At 48.2% G+C, this 17,190-nt stretch overlaps 1 protein-coding gene across 1 annotated transcript; it reads right to left on the reverse strand.

The window, feature by feature from the left end:
• Positions 1-913: 913 nt before the first annotated feature.
• On the reverse strand, positions 914-4,133 carry GFY (golgi associated olfactory signaling regulator). Its single transcript, XM_060256230.1, has 3 exons — positions 3,828-4,133; positions 2,254-2,430; positions 914-1,220 (listed from the first exon to the last, which is right to left on the reverse strand). Exons 1-3 carry the CDS (start codon positions 3,838-3,840, stop codon positions 964-966), a joined length of 447 nt encoding a protein of 148 aa, XP_060112213.1. The 5' UTR covers positions 3,841-4,133; the 3' UTR covers positions 914-963.
• Between the last annotated feature and the right edge of the window lie 13,057 nt (positions 4,134-17,190).

Here is a 17,190-nt window from a genome sequence, read left to right on the forward strand (position 1 = left end):
CCATTGGCCATGCTGGCTGGGGCTGATGGGAGTTGTAGGCAAAAAACATCTGGAGAGCTACCATTGGCCACCCCTGCACTATAGCAACTATTTCCATGAACTGGGCACAAGCTACGACTCCTCCTCAGTCAAGTGCCCCTTTACTCCTCTCTTTGTCTAAGACAGCAAAGAAGTTTTTAAAAGGACTCAGCTTTGCTCAAAGAGTACATCGGGATTTCCTCCAAACAAAGACTGGTATTTACAGAGAAGCCACCTGATAATCTTTGCATCATATCAGTACTGATCTTCCCTGAAGTGGACAATATGGAGGAAACGTGGGCATGTTCTGGTTGCCAAGGCAACAACTAGGCCCAGAACCAGGCCTAGCCAGCACCTGCTGAAAGCAGGGACAGTACTTCCCAAACTGGCCCAGACTGCTTTGCAAAGCACAGGGACGCCATAGCTGATTTGTACAGTGTTGCAATTATGGCAGGGGTGGGGAAGAAGAGAAGGTGAGGGTACCTTTAATAAAATAGATCAGTTTAATAAATCAGTTGCCAGTTCTCAATGGGAAATTCTTTGTGATTTGGGGCTGAAGCCTGGGGAAAGGAGGGGTCTCACTAGGATATAACACCATAGAGTTCACCCTTGAAAGCAGCCATTTTCTCCAGGGGAACTGATCTGTGTTGTCTGGAGATCAGTTTCAATTCCAGGAGTTCTCTAGGCCCCACCTGGAAGCTGGCAAGTTTATGGTCCCCTTAGCCTATGGAAAAGATCCACTGCAAAAAGTTGGAGGCCTGCATGAGACTGCAAGTGAAGCACTTATGCAGTAGAAATTTTAGCAAACAAACTGTTGCGGGGGAGGAAATTTCATTGAGATTTCATTGAGGAGATTTCATTGAAACCTACTGCTCTGGAGAGTCCAAATTGGGGTGGGGAAAAGGGATTTGCACCCAGCCCAGACTTCTGGAGAGAATGGGAGCCTCACATGAAGTTCCTGGTATGTAGGTTGGCCGGGGACAGACATTCTAGCCTCAGTGAGGATGGCTTGGCATCCGGTGTGACCTCTGAAGTTTCCAGCTTCCCTGAGGACTTTTCAAGTGCAGAGGTAGGCTGTTTCAGAGTGGGGATGGAGAGGGTCTGGATTGGTTTGGGATAGGTTTGGGAAGGCGTGGGGTAGACATAACCATCCGTCTCGTAGAAGAACCAGTCATAATCTTTTGGGTTGTCCAGGAAGAGAGCTGGGAAGAAAATGAGGATTTAATTTAAAAAAAAATCCTCTTTCTACCAAGGTTCCCCATTTGGCTTTGGTTGCATATCTTTAGTGCTATATATTCTGTGTTGATTCCTTTGGAATAGCCACATACACTTTCAGGATGCACAAACGAGATAATCTGAACGGGCTACCTCTTAATTCCCTCTGATCCCACTTTATAAAGATGTAATCTCATCATGGCATCGCAACACAGAGAAGAATGCTTGTGTTACCCTCAAGCATGCAGTGGAAGTCTGGCGTGGGAGGAAGGATCCACATGAAGATTCAGAGGTGTGTTGACTCTAGCGATAGAGGGTCTATTTTGCTATCTTGCCTAATAGCTGTCAACCTCTTCTCCACAACTTTAGTTGTTGTTCTAAAACCCATCTAAGTTACAGGCAATCACCACTTCTTGTAGTAGTGAATTCTCTATATTAATTATGCATTGTGAGAAGAAGTTATTCTGTCCATCTGATCTGAACCTTCTGCTGATTCATTTCAGTGGGTAAGCTGAAATCCCACCCATTATTTGGCAAAAAGCCCCTCCCCAACTTAGATTGCCTTAAAGGTAACCGGCTGGCCTCTCTGCCTACCAGGCCAACTCCTTTCCTAGATTACATTCGGGTTACTACCTGGCTGGAAGCATCAGTATCAGATGGAAGATTAACTTCCAAAAAAATCTCCACCCTTTTGCTATGGGGCATGATGCACATACACACACTCACTTCCCCACTTCCCTCCTCTATTCAGGCCATCTAGGTAAGGTTGCTAACCTCCAGGTGATAGCTGGAGATCTTTTGGGATTATAACTGATCTCCAGGTGACAGAGATTGGTTCACCTGGAGAAAATGGCCTCTTTGGAAGGTGGACTCAATGGCATTATACTCCATTGGTGTCCCTCCCTTCTTGGGCTCCAACCCGCCCCCCCAGCAAATCTCCAGGTATTTCCCAGCCCAGAGCTGGCAATCCTACCTCTAGGGCATACTTCCCACCCCAAAAGCCCAACAGATCCCACTTACCAGGATCGTCAAATCCATCATCATACAGCCGATGGTGAGAAAAAGGCTCCTTCTTGGCCCCACGGCTGTAGGTGCAATAGATGCCGATAAAAAGACACAGCAGCAGACCACAGCCCCCCAGGAAGAGCCCCATTGCATGGCTGCCTGTCCCTTGGGGTTCCCCCATTGGCAGCCGGCCTGTAAAGGAAAAAAGAAAGCTGTTGGATGGAGAGAGAACTCCACAAGAACCCCATAAGTTCTGGTTCCTGGTGTCCATTTGCTACTATCTGCTAGGCCCAAATCACTCAGGGTCACCTCCACTGGGAGCTTCCGCAAGACATCACACCCATGAGTTGGATTAAAAGAAAGCCTCACTTGATCCAGCTCAAAGGTGCAGCTGTAGCTGGAGTGTCCATCAATGTTCCCTCTAAGCTGTGGAGTCTTGTGAGCAAAAATTCCACTTTGTGAGCTATTGACTTTAAAGTTGTGAGCTACTGCATAAATTTGTTTGCTCTGGGGCCATTTTTCCTGAGCTAAGACAAAAATCAGTGAGCTGGAAGCTAAAAAACTATGAGCTAAGTCACACTAGCTTAACTTAGAGGGAACATTAGATGGTCCATATGGATGCTCTGGTGGTAGAATGTGCCATCAAGTCACAGCTGACTTACAGTGACCCTGTAGGGTTTTCAAGGCAGGAGCCATTCAGAGGTGGTCTGCCATTGCCTGCCTCCATGTCAGGTCTCCCACCCAAATATTAGCCAGGGCTGACCCAGCTTCGCTTCTGAGATCTGCAGGTCAATCAAGGCTGTATGGACGTTCTATCTGCAACCAACAGGCCTGGGAGCAAAAGGGAGCTTGAGCTGAATTCCCTTCTGTCCATTGGGGGGCCCTTTATAGGGATTTTTTTCCTATCCCTAGCTGAGCCATGCAGTGCAGCTCAGTTGGAAAGGAGACAGGGCGGTTGCTGGGCAGCCAGAAGGTAAAGTCTAATCTCAGTCATACGGAAAATGAGAAGTCAGGGGATGGCAGCAGCAGTAGGCAAGATGGGGCATATAGAACCTGTTCCTGCCCACTTCCACTTTGTTTGATGTTGCTTTTACACCTCGGATACATTTTGGTGCTCCTGTGTGGAAGCAGGCCAAGTCTCTAGCCCAGGGGTGGCCAAACTGTGCCTTGGGAGCCACATGTGGCTCTTTCACACATACTATGTGGCTCTCAAAGCCTCCACTACCCTGCTGGCCAGCTTGGAGAAGGCATTTGTCTCTTTATATAACTTCTCCAAGCTTGGAAGCTTGGATAATGCATTTAAAGTTGTTTTCTTTTCACCTCTCCCTCCCTCCCCCAGCTATTTTCTTCCTTCCTTCCTTCCAGATCTCAGACATCTGACATTTATTCTATGTGGCTTTGGCCACCCCTGCTCAAGCCCAACTAAAGCCTGATGTGCCTCCCTTATGCTTGTCCAATAATTGGGTAAAAAAACAAGCCCCTTCCCATCTTTCATCAGTCCCAGATTTTCAAATGCACCTGGTTCATGGAACCCCAATGCTGCTTCCAAGAAAACTCAGAAAATATGACTTTCTGCTAAACTGACTCACCTTTCGGTTCCATCAGCACGATCTCCACTTCACCTGCTGCAGCCACCCACTGCTGGCTTGCTCCAGAATCGTGTCTCTCAGTGTCAGGGGGAAACTTGAAGGGAGCCCGGCCTGTCTTCCCCTGGAACAGCCTGGCCCTTAGTGTTTGCTTGGGGGAGAATACAGGTTGGATCTGGTTTTGCTGTGGCAGGGAAGGATCAGGTGGAGATGTGGTGTCAGGCCCAGGAGCAAGGAGTGTCTCAGGAGCCGGTGTGGATTCAGGGGATGATTGCAGGGTGTTGGGCCAGGTGGTTGGGAATGAGGACTGGGAGGCGCTTGCAACTGCATCCTCTATAGCATAGCTTGTCCTGAAGATCAGCAAGACGCAAACAAGAAGGTGGTATCGATTCATTTTTAGACAGGCACACCAGGGAATTCCTGCAGAGGACAACAAAATAAATTCAAACACCACACAGTCAAGAAATGGCATCCCAGCAGAAACACAGAAAGAGGCCTTTTGCTCAGAGTCTGAGTCCATTCATTCATCATGTATTGTTCTAGGCTAGCGCCTTTGCGAGGGAGGGGTTGGGGACTGGGTCCTTTTCAAACACTGCTTCTGCATGTACCAAACCCTGCGTACAATCACCTTGTTGTCTGTGTTGTGACAGAGAGAGATCCAGGATTCCTTAATCCATAGTCCGGGAGGCCCTGAGCTCAGAGAAAAAAAATCCTTTCTCTAGGAATGGAACTATAAACATTGCAGGTTACCAGCTGAGAAGACATGAGTTTCCTTTATGGAAAGAAATAGGCAGGAACATTTGCCCACCTGGCAAGAAGAGGCTAAACACATGGTTATTTGGAAATAGTGAGTGGAGCAAACAAAAAAAAGTTTGGGATGTGCACCTTAATTTGATTGGGGGGGAGTACAATGTGGGAATCCACTTCCTGGTTCATGAGAGGTTAAAGTTTAACCCTCCTTGCTTTTTGTAGAAAAAGCTCAGCAGGAATTCATTTGCATATTAGGCCACACCCCCTGATGCCAAGCCAGCTGGAACCGCGTTCCTGTGTGTTCCTGCTCCCAAAAAAAGCCATGGGTTAAAAAATCTGGACACTCTGTCAAAAGCATGCAAGCCAGTGAATAGAGAAAGAAAATGGAGTGAAGTCTGTCTTGTCTTGACTAGCCTTTATTTTTCAACATTCCATTGGACTTGCATCCATTCCAGGGAAGGGAATGTGAAGGTGACAGTAGTGAATGCATAATCAAGTTTTATGTTTTTGTTCTTTTCTTCGTCTGTATAACCCCAGGCCTCAGATTCAGCAGGAGCTCACAGGAGCACAGCTCTCGAACCTTTCTGAGGGTTCCCCCTCCTCCCCCCTACCTTGTCCGTTGAATAGTAGGTGCAGCTGTATAACAATCCCTGAATGAGCTCCACCACCTATTTTTCTACAAAGTGACGCCTGTATAACCCTGTAATGTTTTGATATAACTTTCCAGTGCCTTGGGCTCTACTGAATTGAGAATGCATTTTCAGTGAATAAAAGATTTCAGACTTCAATCAACAGTTTCACCTAATCTTCTGATTGCTCGTTCTGCTTATGGACCAGAAACTGCAGATTAGGCTACAGGTGGTTAGCTGACCATGTGTGTGTTTACACACATGCACACACGCAAATGCGCGTAGCCCTACCCATACCTTAGGCTGTGGCTAGAGAAAGGGCACAACCTGAGAGATGGCATGCTACCCTGTACATCAAGAAGGGAGTGACCAAGTGGGGTAAGCCCTCTCCCTCCCACAAAGAGATTCTCTCTGCCTCTTGGACAAGGTCATCAGGTGGTGAGTGGAGGAGGGGAATGGCTCTTTTACAGTCTGAACAAGGGCAGCAGGAACGTTTTGCGCACCTGTGCAGCTTTAGTACGCAAGAACTAGCATGCAAGATTTTTTTTAGTATTCTGGTTTGCACACACCGAAGTTGTCTCTCTCTCTCTCTCTCTTGGCTTGACTTCGCGAACGAAGATTTAAGAAGGGTGCAGTAGTCCACGTCTGCTGCAGGCTCGCTGATGGCTGACAAGACCAATGCGGGACAGGCAGATCCGGCCACAGTGGCTGCAGGGAAAAGTCTGATTTGGGGTTGGTGCTGTAGCAGTGCGATTCTTCCTCAGTCTCCTTTTGTCCTCAAGACCAGCTATGCGTGCGTTCTCAAAGGAAGAGACAGCCTGGTGGATGGTGTGCCTCCATGCCTTGCGATCTGAGGCTAGGTCAGACCACTGGTGATGGTTGATGTGACAGGTGCCAAGGGATTTCTTCAAGGAGTCCTTGTACCTCTTCTTTGGTGCCCCTCTATTTCAATGGCCGGTGGAAAGTTCGCCATACAGAGCAATCTTGGGAAGCCAGTGGTTTTCCATCCTAGAAATATGCCCTGCCCAGCGCAGCTGCGTCTTCAACAGAAGTGCTTCAATGCTTGTAACCTCCACCCTCTTGAGAACTTCAGTGTTGGTCACAAAGTCACTCCAGTGGATGTTGAGGATGGTGCGAAGGCAGCGCTCAAGGAGTCGCAGGTGATGACGGTATAAAACCCACGATTCGGAGCCTTAGATGAGAGTTGTCATCACAACTGCTTTGTAAACATTGATCTTTGTGCCTTTTTTCAGGTGATTGTTGCTCCACACTCTTTTGTGCAGTCGGCCAAAGGCACGGTTTGCCTTTGCCAGCCTGTTGTCGATCTCCTTGTCAATCTTGGCATCTGAGGAGATGATGCACCCCAGGTAGCTGAACTGCTGGACTGTCTTCAGTACTGATTCACCCACAGTGATGCAGGGAGGGTGATAATCTTCCTGGGGTGCAGGCTGGTGGAGAACTTCTGTCTTCTTCAGACTAACTTCTAGGCCGAATAGCTTGGCAGCCTTTGCAAAGCAGGACGTCATATGCTCCAGAGCTGATACCGAGTGGGAGACGAGTGCAGCATCATCAGCAAATAGTAGCTCTCGGATGAGTTTTTCCATTGTCTTGGAGTGAGCCTTTAGTCGCCTCAGGTTGAACAGGCTGCCATCGGTGCGATAGCGGATGTAGACACCATCGTCATCATCTAGATCTACTGCGGCTCTTTGAAGCATCATGCTAAAGAAGATCATAAAGAGAGTTGGCGCGAGAACGCAGCCTTGCTTTACACCTGTGCCTATTGGGAAGGGCTCCGAGAGGTCGTTGCAGTGTCTGACTTGGCCTAGCTGGTCTTCATGTAGCTGGATGATCATGCTGAGGAACCTCGGGGGACATCCTAAACGTTCCAAGATTTGCCACAGGCCTTTCCTGCTAACGGTATCGAAAGCTTTGGTAAGGTCGACAAAAGTCACATATAGACCCTTGTTCTGTTCCCTGCATTTCTCTTGGAGCTGCCTGAGAACAAATACCATGTCAGTGGTGCTCCTGTTAGCTCTGAAGCCGCACTGACTCTCTGGGAGGAGTTCTTCTGCAATGGTGGGCACCAGTCTGTTCAGGAGTATTCTGGCAAGGATTTTGTCTGCGATGGAGAGCAGAGTTATCCCCCGGTAGTTGGAGCAGTCTGACTTTTCTCCTTTGTTCTTGTATAGAGTGATGATGATTGCATCGCGAAAGTCCTGTGGTAGTTTGCCTTGTTCCCAGCAGGTGACAAGTACTTTGTGAAGTGTGCTATGTAGCACTGTGCCCCCATGGTTCCAGATCTCTGGTGGGATTCCATCAACTCCCGCTGCCTTGCCACTTTTCAGTTGCTTGATGGCTTTAACAGTCTCTTCTAGGGTGGGGATCTCATCCAACTCTGTTTTCACTGGTTGAAGTGGGGTGAGGTGGATTGCTGAATCTTGAACTATGCGATTGGCACTGAAGAGAACCTGAAAATACTCCGACCACCAGTTCAGTATGGATGCCTTGTCTGTGAGGAGCACTTGGCCGTCTGCACTACGCAAGGGACTCTGAGCCTGATATGATGGGCCATATACTGCCTTCAGGGCTTTGTAGAACCTTCTTAAATCACCAGTGTCTGCACACAGCTGGGTTCTCTCTGCAAGCGTGGTCCACCACTCGTTCTGAATGTCTCGAAGCTTGCGCTGGAGGTTGCTACATGCAGCGCGAAAGGTTGCTTTTTTCCCGGGACAGGAGGGCTGAGCAAGATGTGCTTGGTAGGCAGATCTCTTTTTCGCCAGTAATTCTTGGATCTCTTGATTGTTCTCGTCAAACCAGTCCTTGTTTTTCCTTGTGGAGAACCCGAGGACTTCTTCAGAGGTCAACAGGATGGTAGTTTTTAGGTGTTCCCAGCGTGCTTCTGGAGAAGGGTCTGTGGGGCAACTGGGGTCCTCAATTCTTGACTGGAGTTTTGCCTGGAAGGCAGCTTTAACTTCAGCTGACTGAAGGCTGCCAACCTGAAGCTTCCTTCGAAGGATACCTCCTCTCCTGGGTGTGGGTTTAAAGTGAAGACAGAGATTGCAGCGTACAAGACGATGATCCGTATGACATTCCACACTGGGCATTACTCGGGTGTGTAAGACATCTTGAAGGTCTCTCTGGCGCACCAGAATGTAGTCGATAAGGTGCCAGTGCTTGGACCGTGGGTGCATCCAGGTTGTCTTCAGGCTGTTCTTCTGCTGAAAGATAGTGTTGGTGATGGTGAGCTGGTGCTCCGTGCAGAATTCTAGTAGGAGGCGCCCGTTATCATTGCAGTTGCCAATGCCGTGTTTGCCAAGTACTCCTTTCCAGGCTTCCGAGTCTTTACCTACTCTGGCATTGAAGTCGCCAAGGATGATCACCTTGTCCTCTGTAGGGGTCTTCCGTACGAGGTTGCGTAGATCAGCATAGAACTTGTTCTTTTCTGCAGGATCTGCTTGAAGAGTTGGGGCATACACACTGAAGAGTGTTGCATGCTGCTTGTTTTGAAGTGGGAGGCGCATGGACATGATGCGATCTGAGTGACCTGTTGGCAGGTTTTTGAGTTTGGAGGCAATGGAGTTCCTGACCATGAAGCCAACGCCAGAAAGGCGGCTCTCAGCCTTTGACTTACCCGAGCAGTAGAGGGTATAGCCAGCACCATGTTCTTGAAGACTACCTTCCTCAGGGAAACGGACCTCACTGAGAGCTGCTATGTCAATATTCAACCTGAGAAGTTCGTGGGCAACTAGAGCAGAGCGTCGTTCAGGGCGACCACTGTCTACTGCGTCAAGCATGGTTCTGATGTTCCAACATGCAAGCTTTAGTCTTTGCACACTTTGTGAGGCAGGTGCATGCCTTTTCTTTGTTGTTATTTTTTGACCGCAAGTAAGGATGCCCGTTGACCGCGGCTAGCCAACTGGGGTGGGGGAGACGAGCTTTGTTTAGGCCACCTTTTCTAGGCCCCTCTCCATGTGGAGCAAGCAGTGCTGTCCCTAGATAAGGCTGCTTGGTCATTCAGGGTGCTGCCGAAAGATGCTTTCGTCTCCGGGTCAGCATCAGGCGACCAATACCCTGAACCACCTACATGCAGGATCGGGACTGCGGCTTCCAGTGGCATCTTCCACCTGCTGTTTCGCCGCTTGCCCATCGCTGCAGGACTTGGTGTGTTGTGGGTTGTGGATGTGGATATGCCCTTCAGGCCTGTGCAGAGGAATTTTTAGGTGAGGCACAGTGTGCGCGGTACTGGCTCCACCCTTTCACCTTGGGGTCATCTGCCATGGCCCAGTAAGCCGGGACGCCGGCAGCGAGTCCTCCAGGTGGTAGGTGTTACATTAATGAGCTCTATCTGCCCGGGTTTGATGTTAGAGTTTTCCTTCTCTTGGCTGACGAGGTTGGTGAGCCCAGCCTGCCCATCCGGTTATACCGCCGGACATTCGGTCGCACCATGACATGGCAAACTCTGTGAGAAACGGGGGGGACCAGCGAGAAGGTGTTGCCACGGATGCAGTAATGCAGGAGAGGCCATTGCAGTGACCATCTGCCAGGCATAGCCTTTGGCGCGAGCCGAAGGACGAGAGCTAAAGGGCTCTTGGCCTGTGGCTCTTCGCCTAGGGGCTCCCTAAGGAGCAGGAACCCAGATCCCTGGCTTCCTTGTTCTCCAAATAAGGTAAGTTCCCAATAAGGTAAGTTGAGGTAAGGTAAGTTGACCCGCCAGAAGGGGAGCCACTTAAACAGCATTTAAAGAGGACTGTATATTTTAATATATATATATATATATATATATATATATATATATATATATATATATATATATATATATATACAATGAAGATAGAATGCCAGCAGGGGGTTGGGGGCTTTCCAGTGTTTTGCACTGAGTGTCACATGTATGACTATCTGCCCAAAGGACAGAAGTCTTGGGTGTGTGCTCGATGCAAGGAGCTCCTGGTCCTCAGGGAACGAGTTCGTACCCTTGAGGCCGAGGTGACTGCCCTGGAGAAGCAGAGACGGTCAGTTAGGCACTTGGGGAAGACTCTCGGGGGCGTACTAGATGAGCCCCGCTCTGAACGTAGCAGCCCCGTTGCTGCCAGAGAGCGTGAGGGTCGAGAGGGAACAGGGCACCGTTCTGAGGATAAGGGGAATGCGCCCTCAGAAGGGACCTCTTCTTCGGTTGGTGAGCGGGAATCCTTTCGCGCCAAGGAACCATCCCTGAGCAGGGGGAGAGGGGGGGTATTGGTAGTTGGTGATTCGATCATTAGGCAAGTAGACAGCCGGGTGGCGAAACCGCGTACTGACCGTATGGTGACTTGCCTGCCTGGTGCGAAGGTAGCGGACATTACGCGTGTAGTAGATAGACTGATAGACAGTGCTGGGGAGGAGCCTGTGGTCGTGGTGCATGTTGGCACCAACGATGTGGGGAAATGCAGTCGTGAGGTCCTGGAGGAAAAATTTAGGCTGCTAGGCAGGAGACTTAAGGCCAGGACCTCCAAGGTAGCCTTCTCGGAAGTGCTACCTGTTCCACGTGCAGGGCAGGAGAGACAGGCACAAATTAGAAGTCTCAATGTGTGGATGAGACGATGGTGTAAGGAGGAAGGGTTTAAGTTTGTTAGGCACTGGGATGCTTTCTGGAACAAGCGGGAGCTGTACAAAAGAGACGGTCTCCACTTGTCCCCAGATGGAACCAGGCTGCTGGCGCTTAAAATCAAAAAGGTGGCAGAGCAGTTTTTAAACTAAATCTTGGGGGAAAGCCGACAGGAGATGAAATGTCTCTGGTTCGGGAGGACTCTTCTCAAAGAGATGAAGGGTTAGCTACTATTTTTCTACCGGGTAACGGACCGGAGTTGTCCACTGTGAAGGTGACAAACAATATGGACTGTCTGCCAGTGTCTCGAGGCGGCAGGAGGAAGGTGGCGGGCCTAGCTCGCCTGGGAAATTATAGATGTTTGTATGCAAATGCTAGAAGTGTTCAAAGTAAAATTGGTGAATTGGAATGTTTAGTGTTGGGAGAAAACATAGACATTGTGGGAATTTCAGAAACTTGGTGGAATGAGGAGAATCAGTGGGACACGGTGATTCCTGGATATAAGCTATATCGGAAGGATAGGGAGGGAAGGGTTGGAGGTGGGGTGGCTCTGTATGTCAGAGAGGATATACGGTCCAGTAAGGCTGAGATCAGAGAATTAGATTCACTTTTAGAAATGCTTTGGGTTGAAATAGAGGGCCCAAAAGGAAATTTAACTATGGGAGTTTGTTATCGCCCACCAAATCAAAGGAGAGAGGACGATTATAATATGATGGAAGGCTTAAAGATAGCGGCTAAACGTAAAAACTGTGTTGTAATAGGTGATTTTAACTACCCGCAGATTGATTGGGTCAATATGTGTTCTGGTCGAGAGAAAGAGATTGAGTTTCTTGATGCTCTCAATGACTGTGCTATGGAGCAGATGGTCTCAGAACCTACCAGGGGTGGGGCGATCCTGGATTTGGTCCTAAGTAATGCCCAAGACTTGGTGAGAGATGTAAAAGTGATTGCGCCGCTTGGGAGCAGTGACCATAATGTTATTGATTTCACCGTTTGTATAAATAGGGAGTTGTCCAAAAAGACCACCACAACCACGTTTAACTTTAAAAGGGGTAAATACACTGAGATGAGGAGGCATGTGAGGAAGAAACTGAAAGGAAAGGTACATATGGTCAAAACCCTTGGGGAAGCTTGGACGCTATTTAAAACTATAATCCTAGAAGCTCAGATAAAATACATACCACAAGTTAGGAAAGGCACAAACAGGCATAAGAAAAGGCCTGCGTGGTTAACAAACAAAGTAATGGAAGCTGTAAAAGGTAAGAAGGACTCCTTTAAGCGGTGGAAAACCAGTCCAAGTGAGATTAGTAAAAGGGAACACAGGCTGTGGCAAATCAAATACAAGACTGTGATCAGGCAGGCAAAAAGGGACTATGAGGAGCATATTGCAAAAAACATAAAGACCAACAATAAAACTTTCTTCAAATATATTAGAAGTAGGAAACCAGCCAGGGAGGCAGTGGGGCCCTTGGATGACCATGGGGTAAAAGGATTACTGAAGGAGGATAGGGAAATGGCTGAAAAGCTAAATGAATTTTTTGCCTCCGTCTTCACTGTAGAAGACGAGAACTTTTTGCCCGCCCCAGAACCACTAATTTTGGAAGGGGTGTTGAAAGACCTGAGTCAGATTGAGGTGACAAATGAGGAGGTCCTACAACTGATAGACAAATTAAAAACTAATAAGTCACCGGGTCCGGATGGCATACATCCGAGAGTTCTGAAGGAACTCAAAGTTGAACTTGTGGATCTTCTAACAAAAATCTGTAATCTTTCATTGAAATCTGCCTCCATTCCTGAGGACTGGAAGGTAGCAAATGTCACCCCCATCTTTAAAAAAGGTTCCAGAGGAGATCCGGGAAATTACAGGCCAGTCAGTCTGACTTCAATACCGGGAAAGTTGGTAGAAACCATTATCAAGGACAGAATGAGTAGGCACATTGATGAACACGGGTTATTGAGGAAGACTCAGCATGGGTTCTGCAAGGGAAGATCTTGCCTCACTAACCTGTTGCATTTCTTTGAGGGGGTGAACAAACATGTGGACAAAGGAGACCCGATAGATGTTGTTTACCTTGACTTCCAGAAAGCTTTTGATAAAGTTCCTCATCAAAGGCTCCTTAGAAAGCTTGAGAATCATGGAGTAAAAGGACAGGTCCTCTTGTGGATCAAAAACTGGCTGAGTAATAGGAAGCAGAGAGTGAGTATAAATGGGCAGTCTTCGCAGTGGAGGACGGTAAGCAGTGGGGTGCCACAGGGCTCGGTACTGGGTCCCATGCTCTTTAACTTGTTCATAAATGATTTAGAGTTGGGAGTGAGCAGTGAAGTGGCCAAGTTTGCGGATGACACTAAATTGTTCAGGGTGGTGAGAACCAGAGAGGATTGTGAGGAACTCCAAAGGGATCTGTTGAGGCTGGGTGAGTGGGCGTCAACGTGGCAGATGCGGTTCAATGTGGCCAAGTGCAAAGTAATGCACATTGGGGCTAAGAATCCCAGCTACAAATACAAGTTGATGGGGTGTGAACTGGCAGAGACTGATCAAGAGAGAGATCTTGGGGTCATGATAGATAACTCACTGAAAGTGTCAAGACAGTGTGCGTTTGCAATAAAAAAGGCCAATGCCATGCTGGGAATTATTAGGAAGGGAATTGAAAACAAATCAGCCAGTATCATAATGCCCCTGTATAAATCGATGGTGCGGTCTCATTTGGAGTACTGTGTGCAGTTCTGGTCGCCGCACCTCAAAAAGGATATTATAGCTTTAGAGAAGGTGCAGAGAAGGGCAACTAGAATGATTAAAGGGCTGGAACACCTTCCCTATGAAGAAAGGTTGAAACGCTTAGGGCTCTTTAGCTTGGAGAAACGTCGACTGAGGGGTGACATGATAGAGGTTTACAAGATAATGCATGGAATGGAGAAAGTAGAGAAAGAAGTACTTTTCTCCCTTTCTCACAATACAAGAACTCGTGGGCATTCGATGAAATTGCTGAGCAGACAGGTTAAGACGGATAAAAGGAAGTACTTCTTCACCCAAAGGGTGATTAACATGTGGAATTCACTGCCACAGGAGGTGGTGGCAGCCACAAGTATAGCCACCTTCAAGAGGGGTTTAGATAAAAATATGGAGCACAAGTCCATCAGTGGCTATTAGCCACAGTGTATGTGTGTATATAACATTTTTTGCCACTGTGTGACACAGAGTGTTGGACTTAATGGGCCGTTGGCCTGATCCAACATGGCTTCTCTTATGTTCTTATGTTCTTAATGACCACACGGCGTTCACTACACCGGGAAGGAGAGGCTATGTATTGCGCATACACTTTCCCTGGGGGGGGGGCAGGATACCCAAGAGGGAGCCCACCCCTCCCCCCCACACCGAAGTTGTATGTGCATGCAAAATGCATACATTGTTCATGTTCAGGCAGCTTTGCAACCAGGCATACCAGAATCACAGATAGTATGTGCTTCCAATATGTGCAACTGCTGGGCTTCTGCTATCCAGACCTTACAGACTAGGAAGTAAAAAATGGACTTCGAAAGCACCACACTCCTAGTCTTCATTTTCTCATCCCCCAGCAGCTGCACATTCTCTCTCTCTCACACACACACAGAGCAGCCACAATAAACAGTTGGAACCCCACACTTTTGAGATCATACTGGAGCAATTTACTCACAGAATGTTGAATGTAACCATCTACTGTATATTCAACCAAGTCCTTCAGACTAACACAGGAAAACCAAAGGTTCTCTTTATTCTCAAATGACCCAGAATTGTGCTTGGTGTAAAATGTGGTTCAAGTGTCAGCTGTAGATGATTGCCTTCCATCTCCAATGTACATGTGTTTAACACAAGCATGACACATGCATAGAACTCTTACAAGAAGTCATTGGATGTGAGGGCTACCTGAGGGGCCAAGGTTTCCACCTGCCCTAGGAGGAGGAGAAGAGGGAGAGCTGGTTTTTATACCCTGCTTTTCTCTCCCTGAAGAAGTCTCAAAGCGGCTTACAATCTTCTTTCCCTTCCCCTCCCCATGACAGACACTCTGTGAGGTAAGGTGGGGCTGAGAGAGCTTTGAGAGAACTGGGACTGACTCAAGGTCATCCAGCAGGCTTCTTGTGGAGGAGGAAGAGGGACTCAAACCTGGTTCTCCAGATTAGAGCCCACCACACCACACTGGCTCTCAAGCCCAAGGCCTGCCAACCCCAGTCCCGTATGTGCACTAGCAGCAAATCCCCTGGTTTTTACAGAGACTGTTCCGATACTTGGGAAAAATTCAGGAGAGTAATTTGGCAAAGGTGCCATTATTTTTGCCTGCACTGAAAGTGGGGTTAGCAACCTGCTGATGGGACCTGAAATTCTCTGGCAAAACTGACCCTCAGGCTTCAGAGATTAGTGCTCAGAATTGTCAGCTCTGGGTCTGGAAATACCTGGAGATTTGGGGATTGGAGCCTGGAGAAGGTGGGGTTTGGTGAGAGGAGACACCTCAGCAGGGTATAATGCTGTTGAGCAGGAGTCCCCAACCCCTGGACCAGTAGGTTCATGGCCTGTTAGCAACCAGGCCGTGGAGTGAGGCAGAGACACCACACCACCCCTTTTGCCCACCCATATCCCAGGCAGATGAAAGAGGCAGCGCAGCCTCACTCCAAAGCCCCACCTCTTTCATTTGCCCAGGTCCCGAGTGGGTGGAAGGGGTAGTGCAGCAGTGACCTTTGCCTATCCCTCATTTGAAGACCTCCATGGGGGGCAGATATGGACAGCAAAACCCCCAGCACCTCCACCCCCACTGGTCCATGGAAAAAATGTCATCCACAAAACTGGCTCCTGGTGTCAAAAAGGTTGGGGGGCACTGCTGTAGAGTCTACCTTCCATTGCAGTCATTTTCTTCAGAGGACTTGGTCACCTGGAGATCAGTTGGAAGAGCAGGAGATGGCTGGCAACTCCATTAGTGCTCCTGGAAGAAACATCAGCATGGGGTGATGAGCTATTTAGCACCACAGCCATGCTGAGGACACTCCCCTCCCAAGATGCCACCCTCCCCGTGCACCACTCCCAGTCTTCCAGGAATTCCCCAAAGCAGAGTTGGCATGCAACCCTACTTGCATGCCATTTTTATTTCAGCAGACTTTGAGCCAGGGGGTGGTAGTTAGTCAAGCAGTCTGGTCTGGGCTTTTTATTCCTGGTGTAGGTAGGTACCACTTAGATTTTAGAAGAAGAAGATGAAGATGTTGGATTTATATCCTGCCCTATACTCTGAATCTCAGAGCAGTCACAATCTCCTCTACCTTCCCCCCCGCAACAGACACCCTGTGAGGTAGGTGGGGCTGAGAGAGCTTTTTACAGCAGCTGCCCTTTCAAGGACAACTCCTACAAGAGCTATGGTTGACCCCAGGCCATTCCAGCAGGTGCAAGTGGAGGAGAGGAGAATCAATCCCGGTTCTCCCAGTTAAGAGTCCATGCACTTAACCACTAAACCAAAGGATTTTGCTCATGCCTTGAATGACAGAAAACAACACACACGTATTAAAAAAATAAGGCACCTGTGGATGAGCTCTCGCATTCAGAACAGAACAGATTCTGAAGCTATACCCTGGGTAAAGTTAAGCCCCACCTTTAAAAATAGACCTGGTTATCAAATGTTTCCTTGCTCAGGCCTCTAGGCCACAGCCCTAGACACAAAATGACTCCTGCGTGCCAACAAATCCCCACTGGGGAAATCCCTGTTTACAGTTTCCAGCATGTCTATTGTTGTGAAATGGCAACTGCACTTCTAAGCTGCCTTCACAAAGCCAAGACAAGGCTCTTACGCTTTCTCGTTCTTTATCTTTTTGTGGAGGGGGGAGAGGTTTTCAGAAGGGGGGGGCATTACAAAACAAACCTGATAAATACATATCTTCAAAGGGATTAACATGTCTTTCCTCAAGCACTAATGTTTTTCAAACCTATAATGGCTAATAATTAAAACAACAAGTTTGTGGAAGGATGGACTTCTCAAACCAATTAAACAGGTCAGCTAAATAAGAGCACCCATGCTGAGAAGCAGTCTACCTCCAATACTCAGAACTGTATAGGAACAAAACAACTTCAGCAGCTAGTAAGAACCAAGCAGCCCAGGATTGATTCCCCAGAAAAAGACCACAAAGTAATCGGGGGGGGGGGGGGGGAACCCCCTGAAAGGCAGCAGCACAGTAACTTTTTAAAAATTAGGTCTAATAACAAACAAACACCAAGAGGCTTGTACGTTTCCATGTTCCCCAAAGGTCTTCACTCTACTGAACATCCAACCTGACAATGAGAGAGCAATGAGAATGTGTTGGAAGGAAGTGAAGGACTTTGTGCTGTTTCTTGGCCTTAAACTTTAGAGGGAAGCTATAGAGCAGGGGTGGCCGACGGTAGCTCTCCAGATGTTTT

This window comes from Heteronotia binoei, chromosome 15 (genome assembly GCF_032191835.1).
Source record: "Heteronotia binoei isolate CCM8104 ecotype False Entrance Well chromosome 15, APGP_CSIRO_Hbin_v1, whole genome shotgun sequence".
In the NCBI taxonomy this organism is placed as follows: Eukaryota; Metazoa; Chordata; class Lepidosauria; order Squamata; family Gekkonidae; genus Heteronotia; species Heteronotia binoei.